Below are 19,569 nucleotides of genomic sequence, written 5' to 3' on the forward strand. Positions count from 1 at the left end.
ACACACACACGCACACACACACACACACACACACACACACACACACAACTGCTCTGCAGCCAACTCTCTCCAGTATGAGGACAGAAACTCGAGGGGCCTAAGGGAAGGGGGATGGGGGAGTTCACACCTAACCACACACACACACACACACACAGCAAAATACTCCAAAACCACACCAGTAAACTGTGTGCATGTATTTCATGAGGAGGGACACTGTAGGGTTCCTGTGAAACACTAATTATATCAGAAACTCCAGAGAAATGAGCGACTAGTATCAGTTAGTTACCAGACATATTATGTTCAGTTATTTATCATGCCTAGTATTATCAGTTCGTTACCATGCCTACTAGTATCAGTTCGTTACCATGCCTACTAGTATCAGTTAGTTACCATGCCAACTAGTATCAGTTAGTTACCAGGCCTATTAGCATCAATTAGTTACCATGCCTACTAGTATCAGTTCGTTACCATGCCTACTAGCATCAGTTAGTTACCTGGCCTACTAGCATCAATTAGTTACCATGCCTACTAGTATCAGTTAGTTACCATGCCTACTAGTATCAGTTAGTTACCATGCCTACTAGTATCAGTTAGTTACCATGCCTACTAGCATCAGTTAGTTACCAGGCCTACTAGCATCAATTAGTTACCATGCCTACTAGTATCAGTTAGTTACCATGCCTACTAGTATCAGTTAGTTACCATGCCTACTAGTATCAGTTAGTTACCATGCCTAATAGTATCAGTTAGTTACCATGCCTACTAATATCAGTTAGTTACCACGCCTACTAGTATCAGTTAGTTACCATGCCTACTAGTATCAGTTAGTTACCCTGCCTACTAGTATCAGTTAGTTACCATGCCTACTAGTATCAGTTAGTTACCATGCCTACTAGTATCAGTTAGTTAACATGCCTGCTAGTATCAGTTAGTTACCCTGCCTACTAGTATCAGTTAGTTACCATGCCTAATAGTATCAGTTAGTTACCATGCCTACTAGTATCAGTTCATTACCATGCCTACTAGTATCAGTTAGTTACCATGCCAACTAGTATCAGTTAGTCACAATGCCTACTAGTATCAGTTAGTTACCATGCCTACTAGTATCAGTTAGTTACCATGCCTACTAGTATCAGTTAGTTACCATGCCTACTAGTATCAGTTAGTTACCATGCCTACTAGTATCAGTTCATTACCATGCCTACTAGTATCAGTTAGTTACCCTGCCTACTAGTATCAGTTAGTTACCATGCCTAATAGTATCAGTTAGTTACCATGCCTAATAGTATCAGTTAGTTACCATGCCTAGTTAAATCAGTTAGTTACCATGCCTACTAGTATCAGTTAGTTACCATGCCTACTAGTATCAGTTCATTACCATGCCTGCTACTATCAGTTAGTTACCATGCCTACTAGTACAGTTAGTTACCATGCCTACTAGTATCAGTTAGTTACCATGCCTGCTACTATCAGTTAGTTACCATGCTTACTAGTACAGTTAGTTACCATGCCTACTAGTATCAGTTAGTTACCATGCGTACTAGTATCAGTTAGTTACTATGCCTACTAGTATCAGTTCATTACCATGCCTACTACTATCAGTTAGTTACCATGCGTACTAGTATCAGTTAGTTACCCTGCCTACTAGTATCAGTTCATTACCATGCCTACTATTATCAGTTAGTTACCATGCCTAATAGTATCAGTTAGTTACCATGCCTACTAGTATCAGTTCATTACCATGCCTACTAGTATCAGTTAGTTACCATGCCTACTGCTATCAGTTCATTACCATGCCTGCTACTATCAGTTAGTTACCATGCCTACTAGTATCAGTTAGTTACCCTGCCTACTAGTATCAGTTCATTACCATGCCTACTAGTATCAGTTAGTTACCATGCCTACTAGTATCAGTTCATTACCATGCCTACTAGTATCAGTTAGTTACCATGCCTACTAGTATCAGTTCATTACCATGCCTACTAGTATCAGTTAGTTACCATGCCTACTAGTATCAGTTCATTACCATGCCTACTAGTATCAGTTAGTTACCATGCCTACTAGTATCAGTTAGTTACTATGCCTACTAGTATCAGTTCATTACCATGCCTGCTACTATCAGTTAGTTACCATGCCTACTAGTATCAGTTAGTTACCATGCCTACTAGTATCAGTTCATTACCATGCCTGCTACTATCAGTTAGTTACCATGCCTACTAGTATCAGTTCATTACCATGCCTACTAGTATCAGTTAGTTACCATGCCTACTAGTATCAGTTAGTTACCATGCCTACTAGTATCAGTTACCATGCTTACTAGTATCAGTTAGTTACCATGCCTACTAGTATCAGTTCATTACCATGCCTACTAGTATCAGTTAGTTACCATGCCTGCAACTATCAGTTAGTTACCATGCCTGCAACTATCAGTTAGTTACCATGCCTACTAGTATCAGTTACCATGCTTACTAGTATCAGTTAGTTACCATGCCTACTAGTATCAGTTCATTACCATGCCTACTAGTATCAGTTAGTTACCATGCCTGCAACTATCAGTTAGTTACCATGCCTACTAGTATCAGTTACCATGCCTACTAGTATCAGTTAGTTACCATGCCTACTAGTATCAGTTCATTACCATGCCTACTAGCATCAGTTAGTTACCAGGCCTACTAGTACAGTTAGTTACCATGCCTACTAGTATCAGTTCATTACCATGCCTGCTACTATCAGTTAGTTACCATGCCTACTAGTACAGTTAGTTACCATGCCTACTAGTATCAGTTAGTTACCATGCGTACTAGTATCAGTTAGTTACTATGCCTACTAGTATCAGTTCATTACCATGCCTACTAGCATCAGTTAGTTACCAGGCCTACTAGTACAGTTAGTTACCATGCCTACTACTATCAGTTAGTTACCATGCCTACTACTATCAGTTAGTTACTATGCCTACTAGTATCAGTTCATTACCATGCCTGCTAGTATCAGTTAGTTACCATGCGTACTAGTATCAGTTAGTTACCATGCCTACTAGTATCAGTTAGTTACCATGCCTACTAGTATCAGTTAGTTACCATGCCTACTAGTATCAGTTCATTACCATGCCTACTAGTATCAGTTAGTTACCATGCCTACTAGTATCAGTTCATTACCATGCCTACTAGTATCAGTTCATTACCATGCCTACTAGTATCAGTTAGTTACCATGCCTACTAGTATCAGTTAGTTACCATGCCTGCAACTATCAGTTAGTTACCATGCCTACTAGTATCAGTTAGTTACCATGCCTACTAGTATCAGTTAGTTACCATGCCTACTAGTATCAGTTAGTTACCATGCCTACTAGTATCAGTTACCATGCCTACTAGTATCAGTTAGTTACCATGCCTACTAGTATCAGTTCATTACCATGCCTACTAGTATCAGTTCATTACCATGCCTACTAGTATCAGTTCATTACCATGCCTACTAGCATCAGTTAGTTACCATGCCTACTAGCATCAGTTAGTTACCTGGCCTACTAGCATCAATTAGTTACCATGCCTACTAGTATCAGTTCGTTACCATGCCTACTAGTTTCAGGTCATTACCATGCCTACTAGTATCAGTTAGTTACATTTACATTTACATTTAAGTCATTTAGCAGACGCTCTTATCTAGAGCGACTTACCATGCCTACTACTATCAGTTCGTTACCATGCCTGCTACTATCAGTTAGTTACCATGCCTACTATTATCAGTTCATTACCATGCCTGCTACTATCAGTTAGTGACCCTGCCTACTAGTATCAGTTAGTTACCATGCCTACTAGTATCAGTTCATTACCATGCCTACTAGTATCAGTTAGTTACCATGCCTACTAGTATCAGTTAGTGACCCTGCCTACTAGTATCAGTTCGTTACCATGCCTACTAGTATCAGTTAGTGACCCTGCCTACTAGTATCAGTTAGTTACCCTGCCTACTAGTATCAGTTAGTTACCATGCCTACTAGTATCAGTTAGTTACCATGCCTACTAGCATCAGTTAGTTACCAGGCCTACTAGCATCAATTAGTTACCCTGCCTACTAGTATCAGTTAGTTACCATGCCTACTAGTATCAGTTAGTTACCATGCCTACTAGTATCAGTTAGTTACCATGCCTAATAGTATCAGTTAGTTACCATGCCTACTAATATCAGTTAGTTACCATGCCTACTAGTATCAGTTCATTACCATGCCTACTAGTATCAGTTAGTTACCATGCCTACTAGTATCAGTTAGTTACCATGCCTGCAACTATCAGTTCATTACCATGCCTGCTACTATCAGTTAGTGACCCTGCCTACTAGTATCAGTTAGTTACCATGCCTACTAGTATCAGTTCGTTACCATGCCTACTAGTATCAGTTAGTGACCCTGCCTACTAGTATCAGTTAGTTACCCTGCCTACTAGTATCAGTTCGTTACCATGCCTACTAGTATCAGTTAGTTACCATGCCTACTAGTATCAGTTCATTACCATGCCTACTAGTATCAGTTCATTACCATGCCTACTAGTATCAGTTCATTACCATGCCTACTAGTATCAGTTCGTTACCATGCCTACTAGTATCAGTTAGTTACCCTGCCTACTAGTATCAGTTCGTTACCATGCCTACTAGTATCAGTTCATTACCATGCCTACTAGTATCAGTTCATTACCATGCCTACTAGTATCAGTTCGTTACCATGTCTACTAGTATCAGTTAGTTACCATGCCTACTAGCATCAGTTCATTACCATGCCTACTAGTATCAGTTAGTTACCATGCTTACTAGTATCAGTTAGTTACCATGCCTGCTAATATCAGTTCATTACCATGCCTACTACTATCAGTTAGTTACCATGCCTACTAGTACAGTTAGTTACCATGCCTACTAGTATCAGTTAGTTACCATGCCTACTGTTATCAGTTCGTTACCATGCCTACTGTTATCAGTTCGTTACCATGCCTACTGTTATCAGTTCGTTACCATGCCTACTATTATCAGTTCGTTACCATGCCTACTATTATCAGTTCGTAACCGTGCCTACTATTATCAGTTCGTTACCATGCCTACTGTTATCAGTTCGTTACCATGCCTACTGTTATCAGTTCGTTACCATGCCTACTATGTGTTATGGGTGCCTACGATACCCGAAGAGTCGAATAAAGTAGCATTTTGAAAGGGCCAGATTGGGACCATAGTGTCTATGTTTTGTCCTCAGTATCAGTCTCAGTAGTGAGAGTGCTGGTTAAGGCTATGTGGTCTGCTGGGTTTATGCTGACAGAATCCTCTGAACTCTGTGATGTGGACAACGTGTCAGTTTTTACCGTAACGCTGCCTGTCATTCATTTCTTACTGGAAGGGGATCATTCACAAAGAGGGAGGGGTCAGAGACAAGATAGACTGACAAATAAAGAAAAAGAGAGACAGACAACGACAGAGAGAGAGAGGGAGGAAGGAAGAGGGGAAAGAAGAAAGAAGGGGTGAGAGGGGGATGTAGATTTGAAGAGAGAGGTTGACAGATGAAGAGAAAAGGGTCTGTATGACATCAGTCTGTCTGAAGGTTGTTTATAACACATGGACCAGTGAGAATGGAAAAGTTATCCCACATTGAGCCAGATACCATAGAAAAACAGTCTACAGTACCCAAGAGGTAAGGCTTTATTCAAGAGGTCATAATGGTCACATAATAACGTATCAGCAATGATTCAAATCTCAAACTGTAAAGGCCCAATAAATTCATCAGAATTATATAAATAAAATACAAAAAATAAACAATCTATTAAATATATCGGAGTGGCTGTGGATCCAACTTTTCTAGACCCCTCATTCCGACGGCTAAAGGTCCTGAAGCTTCTTTACACACAGTCTCTGTTCTACTCATAGAGAACAAGCTACTCTGGTGAATGGTGCTCGTTTAATAAAGTTAGATCAAAGCTGAATCAATGTCTGCCAGATCACACAATGATGGTATTCTACATAATAGAACCCAATATAATAGCGTAGTATAAAATTACTGTAAGACAAAACACCACCTCATTTCTTATGAGATTTTAGGATGATTGTGCGAACGGGCACATTTTTCTCTCATGTGGCCAAAACTCAACAGCAGGTGCCACTAGGCAGAATATGTGCTATGATTGAAACTAGACACAGGTATGCAGATGCTGCATGGACGTTTCACAGGTAAAACATGAAGATTATCATTCACAATTGACTGAGAAATGTGAAGGGAGGTGCGTAAAGTAGAGAATCCTGCACATGCAGAAGTGTCGGGACCTTTAGCTGTCGGGAAGAAGGGTTCAGAAAAGTTTTATCCACAGCCTCGACCTAAATATAATATACCAGAGGTTATGTCCTTCACTCTGACTGGAGCTGGTGGTCCAGGAGTGTGTAACAGTGGAGAAAGAGAGGTACAATATCCACAACTGGTTGTGTCTATGATATACAGTATCTGTAGGCTATGTCAGTGGAGCGCAAGGCATCAGGTGTCTCAGGCAAACTGCTAGAGTTAAGAAGATTACTGGATCTGACAGTCATAACCACACACACATACACACACACACTCTAAAGCATACACACTCCCACACTAAGGTACTGATATACACCCAAACATTTGTGTGCAGACAAACACACCCCCTAGGAAGTCAGTGCTGTTTCTGATGTTGTGTGTTTGTAGCGTCTGGTTGGTCGATGAGCTGGCCTATCCATCATCCTCCTAATAGGTGTCCCATTGTGATTGACAGAAACAGCCCTGAGAGAAGGAGAAGGAGAGAGAGTGAGGGAGAAGGAGAGAGTGAGGGAGAAGGAGAGAGAGAGGGAGAAGGATAGAGAGAGGGAGAAGGAGAGAGAGAGGGAGAAGGAGAGAGAGAAGGAGAAAGAGAATGAGAGAGAGAAGGAGAGTGAGAGAGAGAGAGAGAGAGAGAGAGAGAGAAGGATGAGGGAAAAGAGAAACATACTAAGACTGAGAGAACACTTCAGACTGACTGAAAGTCCAATGACACGTCTAAAAACACAACCAACACGTGAGGGTGGGTGACAGTACCTGTGGCCTCTGTGTGTAGTTTGGAGCTGTCCGTGTTGGTCACTTGACAGGAAACAAAGGTTTTCCGTCCCTCCTTCTTATCCAATGAGCAGGTGAGCAGCACTGTACTACCCAATGGGATGGGGCTTTGGGGAGGAGAGGCGGGATACAGTATGCGTCATAACCAGGAAATGTGGTCAGGAAAAATCTAGAACCTCACTTAGAACCCTACAATAATGACCACAATAACATGAAAACATGTTTTTAGAGTTTAATAAGCCGTGAGTGAGTGATGGAGAGAGTGATGAACAGAGTGAGGGAGAAAGTATGTGTACCTGCGGTAGTTGATGTTGAGGTTGGCAGTCATGACAGGCCCAGAGAGGTAGGTGGCATGGGTCCCTGTTACAGTGTCAATCATGGTAGCTATTGCCCCCCCATGGACGTGCCTGGAATCACACACATAATTTATAAACATTACACTTCTGACTAAATATGATGTTTGAATGCTAGCAGTTGATTGTGTCATTTTTACAGAGATACACACACAAGGACAAACATTGTCACAGTATACACATGCCATCAGCACACACAGACACAAACAGCTCACCCCGGGGGTCCCTCCAGTAGGTGGCCAGTGTTGTACACATGCCATCAGCACACACAGACACAAACAGCTCACCCCGGGGGTCCCTCCAGTAGGTGGCCAGCCTGGAACACACACACACACTTCTGCTCCTGCTTGTTGACAAACACGACGTACTCGAACGCTGCACCCTGCTCCCTGATGTTCCGTGTGAACAGACGCGCCTTCGACTGAATGATCTTACTCAGATACACCCCACCTTGGAAGGAGACACACATATAGACAACATCTTACTCAGATACACCCCACCTTGGAAGGAGAGACACACATATAGACAACATCTTACTCAGATACACCCCACCTTGGAAGGAGAGACACACATATAGACAACATCTTACTCAGATACACCCCACCTTGGAAGGAGAGACACACATATAGACAACATCTTACTCAGATACACCCCACCTTGGAAGGAGAGACACACATATAGACAACATCTTACTCAGATACACCCCACCTTGGAAGGAGAGACACACAGAGTTACACACATACACACAGCATCTTACTCAGACACTATGCCCAGGACATGAGAGAGACAGGGTTATACAAACACGTTTTTTTTACGTCACATTTTAGTAATTTATCTTGTCCAGAGCGACTTACAGTAGTGAGTGCATGCATTTTCCTACACACACACACACACACACACTCCATCCATAAGTGAAAGAAACCCTTCCTTAGTGTACCTGTGGCATACTTGAGGGAGCGGTTATAGCTGGGCAGTCTTCTCCAGACCCCCCACTTCTTCTCTCCGTCATCTGTCTCTACCTCACACTGGCTGTTATAGTGCTCATACAGACGCCTCATGTCGGAGCCCCAGGACGAGTTGGGCAGGCTGAAGTCCCGTGGCTGGAAAGAGAAAGGCCAGGGCAGCACCTAGTGGACAAACACTACTATTACACTCATCAATACTTTTTTACAGTACACGGCAGAAACATCCAGAACGAAATACATTACAGCACAGTTCACAATGCACATTGTGGGAAAGAATACTGTTTCTATCGGCAGTAACGTTAGGGAAAAGGGAACCATGACAAATGTTTAGGTAAGATGAATCATGACTCACATGTTCTCACTCACATTGCCCTTGACAGTAGGCTACACTAATGTTATGGCTGTTTGTAGCTAGCTAAATATGTGTGGCTGTGTGTGTATTTCTGGACCTACCGCCATGGTTCGAACACTGTTGATAGAGGACCAGGGAAGCTGGAGAGTCCCTCTTGGAGTCATTTGTTGTCTGATGTTGGTGTTGAAATTTCCCTTTGAGATTTCACGTCCAATTATTTGGCACAGTCCCCTGGCCATCTTCTGCACTCCTGTTCGTATCTTGATGACAATGTTGGGGTAAGATTGCCAAGCCCTATTCTGATGTAACTACAAATTACTGTAACGTTACGGTTACTACTAGCCAGCCCTTCAGCTTTACTGACTAGTGACTGTTGTATGATAGCAATACACATTCCGAATCAAACCAAACATAGAACTATAACTTTCTACTGTAACAAACTAACAACAGGAGGATAAATACGGAGCTTTTGTCAATTTCGTCTCGCCACTGGTTTTGCCGGTAGAATGACTTTCATGTGTACCTCATCGCCCCATGTTACCACTTCCTGCACAAGGAACGACGACGGGCAACACGCGTCATCCTGGTCATGTGATCTGTATCGTTCACTGTAATTGGCAGCGAAGGAATAATATTTTCGGCTACAAAGGTTAGTTACCATGCCAACGTAGACAGACTCCTTCATCTATTGAGACGCTGACATTTTTTTTACTCCATCTATTAAGACGCTGACATTTTGTTAAAGCAAGATACTTTGTGATTATTTACTTCAAATAAACTGCCAGCAGGATGTTTGGTTGTGAGGAACGACGTTCCAAAATCAAACGTGTGCAGAGGGCGAGAGACAGAATCAAGGTAAGCATGTCAATACTAGGCAACACACAGACAAAAAAGTGGTCAGGTACCTATAGCTAAGTGGCTGGAATTGTGTTATAGGCTGCATTTTCACTCTTTTATAGAAAGATGGCGAGATGACTAAACGCATTGCAGAGCTGGACAGGTGTGTAAATGATTCCGTTCTGTACTGTTGGGCTAATTGTAACTGTAACGTTTGATACGTTTTCCCTGAAATACCTTGAAGTTACAGTCCTTTCACTTCTCAATGTAGTGAAAGGACCCCCCCCTCTTTCTTTCTCTCAGTATCTGTGGTGTGATGCAAAAGGCTGAGTTTGAGGGCTCCACCCAGGCTGGTTCCATGAAGACCCTGAAGCTGAGAGAGCTGACCCAGCAGAGAGAGACTGAGCTGGGAAAGGCTGCTCTGACGATGGTGAGGGAGTGGAGGGGTGCTGAAACAGGGCCCTGTCTCCTCAGCAACACTCAGCAACACTAAAAAAGTACTTCCGGGAATTTCAGAATGTTCAGAATAAATGTCGGCATGTAATAGCAGAAAAGTGTCAATAGCCTAAATGCCCCCAATGCAAATCACTGTGTATGGAATACATATTGGCTTGTAGGGCAAATACTATTCTAGGTGCCGCAGTAGAAGTGTTGTAGGGAATACTCAGTAGGGTCTGTCGAATGTATATATGGTGTAATTTCATAGGGCTCTGAATAACACAGATCAAGATAGCTTAGCATTCAACACCATAGTACCCTCCAAGCTCATCATTAAGCTTGAGGTCCTGGGTCTGAACCCCGCCCTGTGCAACTGGGTCCTGGACTTCCTGACGGGCCGCCCACAGGTGGTGAAGGTACTGTAGGGAAAAACACCTCCACTTCGCTGATACTCAACACTGGGGCCCCACAAGGATGCGTGCCCCCTCCTGTACTCCCTGTTCACCCATGACTGCATGGCCATGCATGTCTCCAATCATCAAGTTTGCAGACAACACAACAGTAGTAGGCCTGATTACCAACAATGAAGAGACAGCCTACAGGGAGGAGGTGAGGGCTCTGGGAGTGTGGTGCCAGGAAAATAACCTCTCACCCAACGTCAACAAAACAAAGGAGCTTATCGTGGACTTCAGGAAACAGCAGATGGAGCACCCCCCTATCCACATCGATGTGACCGCAGTGGAGAAGGTGGAAAGCTTCAAGTTCCTCGCGTACACATCACTGACAAACTGAAATTGTCCACCTACACAGACAGTGTGGTGAAGAAGGCGCAACAGCACCTCTTCAACTTCAGGAGGCTGAAGAAATTTGGCTTGGTACCTAAAACCCTCACAAATTCTTACAGATGCACAATTGAGAGCATCCTGTTGGGCTGTATCACTGCCTGGTACGGCAACTGCACCGCCTGCAACCGCAGGGCTCTCCAGAGGGTGGTGCGGTCTGCCCAACGCATCACCGGGGGCAAACTACCTGCCCTCCAGGACACCTACAGCACCCGATGTCACAGGAAGGGCAAAAAGATCATCAAGGACAACAACCACCCGAACCACTGCCTGTTCACCCCGCTATCATCCAGAAGGCGAGGTCAGTACAGGTGCATCAAAGCTGGGACTGAGAGACTGAAAAACAGCTTCTATCTCAAGGCCATCAAACTGTTAAATACTGTTAAATAGCCATCACTAACAGATTAGAGGCCACTTTAATAATGGAACACTAGTCACTTTAATAATGTTTACATATTTTGCATTACTCATCTCATATGTATATACTGTATTCTATTCTACTGTATCTTAGTCTATGCCACTCTGACATTGCTCGCCCAAATATTTATATATTCTTAATTCCTTTCCTTTACTTCAGATTGTGTGTATTGTTGTAAAATTGTTAGATATTACTGTTAGATATTACTGCACTGTTAGAGCTAGAAACACAAGCATTACGCTACACGTACAATAACATCTGCATGTGACAAATAACATTTCATTTTATTTAATTTTCATTGTTGTCAAACAGCTTAAATTGGGGTGCCTAGACACTATAAGGTACAACTATAGCACTGTACAGGAAGGAACACTCCATATTATTCAGAGCCCAATGAAATGACACCATATATACATTCTACAGACCATACTGAGTATTCCCTACAATGCTTCTACTGCGACACCTAGAATAGTTTTTTCTCTATAAGCCAACATGTATTCCTTATACAGTGATTTTCATCGTGGCCAATGGAGTGGGTGGAGTAAAAGGCCAGCAACACTAAATGACACCATTACATTCTACAGACCCTGAGTACTCCTCACCCCATTTGTACATCTGCACAAATAATCTTAAAGTGTCCAGGCACCCCATTTTCAGATGTTTGACCACTGTAAAAGTACAGCAACTCTTCCTATGACCTAGTTTTTTGTTCTAACTCATCTGATTTGTATTCTAGGAACTCTAGTAAGTAGACTGGGCCCTGGTTTTATGGACACACAATCAATCGCTTTTCCTGTGTGCAATTTGTCTGTGCAATACAACAAAAATACAGTACTTTTTTCCTTAAACATTACATTTGAAATTGCATCCTTAAACAATAGCACCAGTATATAAACAAGAATCATACAATCAAAATATATATATATTTTTTATGTTTAATGAATATTTTTTTAACCAGTAGGATATTATTAAGCGCCAACCATTTTCTCATTATGCTCCACCTTATAATATTCTTTATCTTACTGTACATTGACTCTGTACCGGTAGCCCCTGTATATAGCCTCGCTATTGTTATTTTACTGCTGCTCTTTAATTATTTGTTACTTTTATATGTTATTTAATTTCTTTATTTTAAATGTATTAATTATTTAACTTTTTTAATGTATTTATATTATATTCGTTTTTTTTAATGAATTATTATACATTTTTTAACTGCATTATTGGTTTGGGCTTGTAAGTAAGTATTTCACAGTAAGGTCTACTACACCTGTTGTATTCGGGGCATGTTTGATTTGATTTATATAAAGTACTAATTCTCCTTAGTTTAGATTTTTACCCCATGTAGTTATTATATTTCTCCTAATTTTAACATTATGCACAAAGCTGAAAATATATATATTTTGTGGCAGACACAGCGTTTTACCGCAGACTATTATTTTGAAGGCAAAATTAGGAAACCTGAAGTATAAATTAATGTGGATAGGATCCAACTAGTGTTGTTGCCATGAAGCTAATCCCTGTCTCCATCCCGTTTTAGAGACCTTGTTCTCTTAGGGGACGTCATTAAATAACCTATTATCAGCCCTTTCATGAAGGTTCGTAGCATCATATCTCTAACCTATTCCTCTGACTGAGGAAAATGAATGGTCTTATTCTTGTTAATTTGTGTTGCAGTGTCCTTTACACACATACACTGTCAGAGCAATTACACATTTGTAACACCAGGCAGGGGTAAAAGTAGGCTACACATTGTCAGGTTTTCCATATAGGACACACCAACTTATGAATTGCTTGCATTGTCCATATTTGTACCAGAACTTCAACTACGGCGTCCCGTATCTACAGTACATCCTCTCCATGATGTCTGCTTTCTGTGTGTGTGCAGGTCCGTAGAGCAGCACTGCAGGCCCTCCTGGAGCATGAGAGACAGCAGTACGTCATAGAGCTCAACAGACTGGGCAAGACCATCTACAAACAGAGAGTCTAGACTCTAGTCTCCACTAGACCCATAACAACACCAAAGACCATCTGAAGTTTATGCTGAAAGCCATCTAGCAGCAAGGATGTGTGAACAACTATAGAATACTTTGAAGTATTAATGTGAAAACATTTACTCACAGCCATCTACAAGCACCTTGTTTACAATCAGACCTTTTTTTATTTATGTAAATACAATGATGTAAAACTGTAATCCTAAAGATAAAACACATATTAAAGTGTTTTATCTTTAGGATTACAGTTTTACATCATTGTATTTACATAAATAAAAAAAGGTCTGATCTATACAGAAGCAGAGTGAATAAACTGCTTCTGTAAAAGTACACTTTTAAGCAATTTACATTCCAGTAACGAATTACTGGGCCTCATATCACATGACTCATGTCACCTTAACAAAACAGGAATTTGTGTGACAGTCAGGGAGGTAGCACTGTACATAAACAAAACACATATTTGGTCTCCTTGTCAACAGCAAGCAAGACCAAGAAAAATCAAACGACACACAGTCTGGCATTTGTCCATTCAGTAGAACTCTCTACTGGTCATTTGCTTCAGTCTTTGAGGAGTAATTATGTAACATATGAGCTCACTACATTTAACATACTGTACTGTAGCTCACAATGACAGGTCCAATCTCTCTAGCCATATCTGGGACACTTGGTCATGCAGGGTTGGAGATTCTAACACAGACTGAGAAAGTAACTGGAATTTCCAGATAAACAAAAAGGAGAGCAGTTGTTGATAATATCAATCAGAGATCAATTCAGTTTAATACAATCATTCAGGGAGACACCTCCAGAACAGAAGCACAGAAAATGTCCAACAGGGCTCTTGGAGACCGAACCTTCATATTCTTATCAGGCAGTACCAAATGTTCTCTAAAATATCAACCAGAGAGGCTTGGAGTCAATACAAAAGACAGTGACTTTGCCGGCTGCTACAGAATCACACAGTGTTCATAATGTCATCAATACAATAATAATCAGTGTGTTCTCAGTCCTTGTACCTTCAGTAGCTCAGGTCTAGTGACCATCAACCCATACAAAAGTGAGTGTCACAAATAGAACATTGGAAATCATGTGTATTATAGAAAGGGAAAACATATAAATATGCTAATCATTGTGTTAATTCCTGTTAACTGAATATTCACTTTATTCATCTTAAATTTTCCCATTACCCACACGCACACAGGGCAATGTTATACTCTGATTAATGCACACCACACCCAAATGCAATGAAGATCAATCATAAATCTATACACAATAAAGGTAAATCATACATCTATGCACTATAACGGTCAATCATACATCTATGCATAATAAAGGTCAATCATACATCTATGCACTATAAAGGTCAATCATACATCTATGCATAATAAATATTTAATAGACAATTGAACCAGATGGGCATGCACCTGCACACTTCTCTAGAACTCTTCTCTAGAACCTTTGCAACATTCAGAAGTCACCTCAGAGACACCTTGCTCCATCTGAGGGAATTATCCCTAACCTCTTTCAGTCATTCCTACATTAATGTACTGTACCATAGGATGAAACTCACTCATTAAAAACATGTAATGTCTCCCTTCCTTACCTGCATACATAAACTAACAGTGTACTGTATGTAATGAAGACATGACATTCAGACTGGGTTTTCCAAACCCTTCTTGTTTTTTATTTTCCTGAGTATTGAGAGGTACAGTAAAGTGAAGGTGGTTGTAGGTGGTGAATGTTATGAGCTGCACAACGATGATGTGTATGGGTGTGTGTGCATCACGGCAAGCATGAGGGAGGGAAGGAGGGAGGGATGGAGGCTGATAGTGTAGTCCAAGTCTTCATTTTTGGGCCTCTGTGATTCCACACAGCTTCCTGCAAAACAACAAAGAAAACAACAACAACAACAACAACCATTAGTTATCAATAGCATGTGAGCACCCAGTAACCACAGAACTACATGACACACAGTACACCGTGACCATAGAAGTCTTTCATAATGGTGACCACAAGACTGTGTTACTGGGTGTGTGAGTGTGGCTGAATGCCTGGGTGTGTGTCTGCTCTTACCGTCCTTCCTCATTGGTCTGGTCCACAAACGCACACAGTGCCTTGTCCCGGTCCAGAATTTGCTGTTTCAACGCCTGGATCTCCTCCTGAGCTTTCTTCTTCTCTGCTTCTTGATCATCTAGAGGGGGAGCGAGGGATAATGAGAGAGGGGTGGAAAGCGGGAGGGTAGGAAAAAAGACAGAAGGAAATGGGTAGATAAGGAGGAAAGGGTATTGAGAGAGAGGTGGGAAGGAGGAGAGAAAGACATGGAGGGAAATTGGGAGGGCAGGAAGAAATGTATTGAGAGTGAGAAAGGTTGTGAGGTCTGGGGTCCACTCAACAACCAAGAATTAACAAAATGGGACAAACACCAAATTGAGACTGCATGCAAAATTCTGCAAAAATATCCTCAGTGTAAAATGTAAAACACCAAATAATGCATGCAGAGCAGAATTAGGCTGATACCCACTAATGATCAAAATCTAGAAAAGAGATGTTAAATTCCAGAACCACCTAAAAGGAAGCAATTCATGACTGAGCTGACGGTATCCCATCACTGCAGTAAAATAACCATCGTACCTTTAACTTTCTGAAGGGCCGCCGACGCGTCAGTCTTCTTTTTCTCCGCATCGGCCTGAGGAGAAAAAAAGAGGGGAGATGAGGAAGATGAGGACCGGTATTTGAAGCATTATGGGCCTTATCTAGCTAGGCCTTATTAAGGGCTACTGTCACGCCCTGGCCATAGAGGTTTTTATTCTCTATTTTGGTTAGGCTAGGGTGGGCATTCTATGTCCTTTTTTCTTTGTTTTGTATTTCTTTGTTTTGGCCTGGTATGGCTCTCAATCAGGGACAGCTGTACATCGTTGTCGCTGATTGGGAGCCATACTTAGGTAGCCTGTTTTCCTTTGGGTTTTGTGGGTGGTTGTTTTCTGTCTTGTGTTTTTCACCTGACAGAACTGTTGGCTTTCGTTTTTGTTTCTTTGTTTAAATGTTTCGTAATTTATAATAAATTATGACCACTTACCACGCTGCATCTTGGTCCCCTCTTTCAGATGATCGTTACAGCTACATAAAGCATACAATGAGTCCTTCATAATATGCACTTTGTTTAAAGTGTGACTAATCATTTTTGTGACTAATAAGTGAGAACAAAATGTAATTGCTGACTGATCACTGCTAAGAGAATACCTGGCAGAATACCTCTCACATGCCACTCAACACAAAACATACAGTACCTTCAGAAAGTATTCACACCCCTTGACTTTTTCCAAATTTTGTTGTGATACAAAGTGGGATTCAAATAGGATTATTTGTACTTTTTTGCCAATGATCTACACAAAATACTCTGTAATTCAAAGAGGAAAATATATATATTTTTTAAGTAAATGGAAAAATAAAACACTATCTTGATTAGATACTGTACGTATTCAATCCCCCTGCCAATACATGTTAGAATCCCCTTCGGCAGCGATTACAGCTGTGAGCACACAGCTTTGCACATCTGATTGTACAATATTTGCCCATTATTCTTTAAAACATTCTTAAAGCTCTTTCAACTTGTTTGTTGATCATTGCTAGACAGCCATTTTCATGTCTTGCCATAGATTTTCAAGACGATTCAAGTTAAAACTGTAACTAGGCCACTCAGGAACATTCAATGGCGTCTTGGTAAGCAACTCCAGTGTATATTTGGCCTTGTGTTTTAGGTTATTGTCCTGCTGAAAGATGAATTTGTCTCCCAGTGTCTGTTGGAAAGCAGACTGAACCAGGTTTTCCTCTAGGATTTTGCCTGTGCTTAGCTCTATTCCATACATTTTTATAATAAAAAACTCCCTAGTCCTTGCCGATGACAAGCACACCCATAACATGATGCAGCCACCAACATGCTTGAAAATATGAAGAGTGGTGATGTGTTGTGTTTGATTTGCCCCAAACATAAAGCTTTGTATTCAGGAGAAAAATGTAATTTCTTTGCCTCATTATTTGCAGTATTGCTAAAGTGCCTTATTGCAAACAGGATTCCTGTTTTGGAATATTTTTTATTCTGTACAGACTTCCTTCTTTTCACTCTGTCCTTGAGGCTAGTATTGTGGAGTAACTACAATGTTGTTGATCCATCAGTTTTCTCCTATCACAGCCAATAAACTCTGTTTTAAAAATCACAATTAGCTTCATGGTGAAATCCCTGAGCGGTTTCCTTCCTCTACAGCCACTGAGGACGCCTGTATCTTTGTAGTGACTGGGTGTATTGATACACCATCCAAAATGTAATTAACAACTTCACCACGCTCAAAGGTGTCCTACCAAAAGGTGTCGTCCTTTGCGAGGCACTGGAAAAGATCCTTGGTCTTTGTGGTTGAATCTGTGCTTGAAATTCACTGCTGGACTGAGGGACTTTACAACTAATTGTATGTGTGGGGTACTTAGATGGGGTAATCATTATGTAAGGGTAATCATGTTAAACACTTGTGGCACACAGAGTGAGTCCATGCAAAGTCCCCATCAAAATCTGTCTGTTTAAGATAGAGATACTGTATGGGCTGTGTCTCAATCCACTGCATCCACCTTGTGCATTTGCAGTGGAAAGTGGCAGAGCTACAATGCTGTTTGTCAGATCAGCATACGGTCTCCTCACGAAAACTTCTGTAGTGTCCCCTGTAACGGGTCAAAAAATGAATGGAAGTATGTAAGTAGTTTTGTGCCAAAAAATTGTTTATTTCCTGAGCTTTCTTATATCTCCTAGATATAGGACAGACACATCAAAACCTTATTCCTTATTATTTATTTTTTGACTGTCTGTTTTGCCATTTATGAATGAGTTATTCAATGCGTTTCTATGTGCTATATTTTAATTCCAAATAAAATAGCTAAATAATCTATGACCATCTTAAAACAATTAGCTTAGCAGCAGCAGGTTTTTACTCCTCAATTTATTTGGGCTTGCCACAACAAAGGTGCTGAACACTTATTGACTCGAGACATTTCAGTTTTTCATTTTTTATATTTTTTTTTACAATTTCAGAACACATAATACCACTTTGACATTTTGAGGTATTGTGTGTAGATCAGTGACACAAAATCTCAATTTAATCCATTTTAACTTCAGGTTGTAAAACAACAAAAAGTGAAGGAGTGTGAATAGTTTCTGAAGGCACTGTAATATATCCCTTGTCAGTTTACCTTCTAGTGTGTGTAATCTGCCACAGTGGTGAATGATGTGGTGATGTGGTAATCAGATCAAGTTGCCCTCTAGTATGAAACACAAAACATTAACACACCTCACCTGACATACACCTCTACATGTAAAAATGTACGAATTACCTTGACTAACCTGTACCCCCGCCCATTGACTTGGTACCGGTACAACCTGTATATAGCCTCGTTATTGTTATGTAATTTTCTTGTGTTACTTTTGATAAAACATTTTTACTTGTGTTTATTTAGTAAATATTTTCTTAACTCTATTTCTTGAACTGCATTGTTGGTTAGGGCTTGTAGGTAAGCATTTCACGGTAAGGTCTACTACACCTGTTGTATTCGGCGCATGTGACAATTTTTTTTGATTTGATGGTGATCGGTGAATACAGGGCCCTTACATGAGGGTTAGGAGTACTAATGAATCTACGGAAAATAAAATTACCTTCTCTGTTTGACAGGTCTTTAGACTCTTGTCCGCCTCGCCTGTGCCTTTAGCAGACTCCTCCTTCTTCTTAGTCAGCTCAGTTCTCTTGGTGTTGATGGGCTCCAGCTCACCATTCAGCTTCTGGATCTTCATCTTGACCTGGACGATGTCGTTCTCCTTCTGCTTGACCTGAGAGGAGCTCTCCAGAGCGCGGGCTTTAAGACCCCGCAGAGTCAGCTCCTGGTGGACCGCCTGGTACATCAACACCACCATCACACCCACGGCCAGGAACACTAGCGCAGAAACAGCCCGCATACTGCTGGGACAGGACAGAGAGAAGGAAGGGGGCAGAGGAAGAGAGAGAGAGAGAGAGAGAGATGAGGCTCAAGTCAGGTCCAGTTTGTCTTTCTTGGCTGCTGTCTTGATCGATCACTCCTCAACCATCTCCGTAGTCAGCCTGTGTGTGTTGGAGAGTGTGTGTTCACATTCCCTCCCTCTGGTTGCTGATGGCAGTCTGTCCACCTGTAACAGGATCTTCCTGCTAGGCGGAATGTTTGGTAGACAAAGCGAAATCGACTTCCTTGTTTAACTACCACACCCCCACCGCTTTTATCTCCCTCCCACTTC

The 19,569-nt window shown here is 41.3% G+C and overlaps 1 protein-coding gene across 2 annotated transcripts; it reads right to left on the reverse strand.

Annotated features, from left to right (window-relative positions):
- Positions 1-5,650: 5,650 nt before the first annotated feature.
- On the reverse strand, positions 5,651-9,294 carry LOC115186949 (acyl-coenzyme A thioesterase THEM4-like). 2 transcript variants are annotated; one of them, XM_029746301.1, is made up of 6 exons: positions 8,847-9,294; positions 8,366-8,555; positions 7,797-7,878; positions 7,372-7,482; positions 7,058-7,182; positions 5,651-6,766 (listed from the first exon to the last, which is right to left on the reverse strand). In XM_029746301.1, exons 1-6 carry the CDS (start codon positions 8,982-8,984, stop codon positions 6,723-6,725), a joined length of 690 nt encoding a protein of 229 aa, XP_029602161.1. In that variant the 5' UTR covers positions 8,985-9,294; the 3' UTR covers positions 5,651-6,722. The 2 variants fall into 2 exon arrangements, with proteins under 2 accessions (XP_029602161.1, XP_029602160.1); XM_029746300.1 differs by having other exon boundaries at positions 7,716-7,878.
- Between the last annotated feature and the right edge of the window lie 10,275 nt (positions 9,295-19,569).

Source organism: Salmo trutta, chromosome 3 (genome assembly GCF_901001165.1).
Source record: "Salmo trutta chromosome 3, fSalTru1.1, whole genome shotgun sequence".
NCBI lineage: Eukaryota > Metazoa > Chordata > Actinopteri > Salmoniformes > Salmonidae > Salmo > Salmo trutta.

Bases quoted from the DNA above. Each gene is read 5' to 3' on its own strand.
- LOC115186949 (XM_029746300.1), bottom strand. From the start codon at position 8,984: ATGGCCAGGGGACTGTGCCAAATAATTGGACGTGAAATCTCAAAGGGA. The intron at 8,556-8,846 runs GTAGGTCCAGAA...TTTGTCCACTAG, and splicing joins ACAGTGTTCGAACCATGGCG to GTGCTGCCCTGGCCTTTCTC. The intron at 7,183-7,371 runs GTACACATACTT...TCCTCCCCAAAG, and splicing joins CTCAACATCAACTACCGCAG to CCCCATCCCATTGGGTAGTA.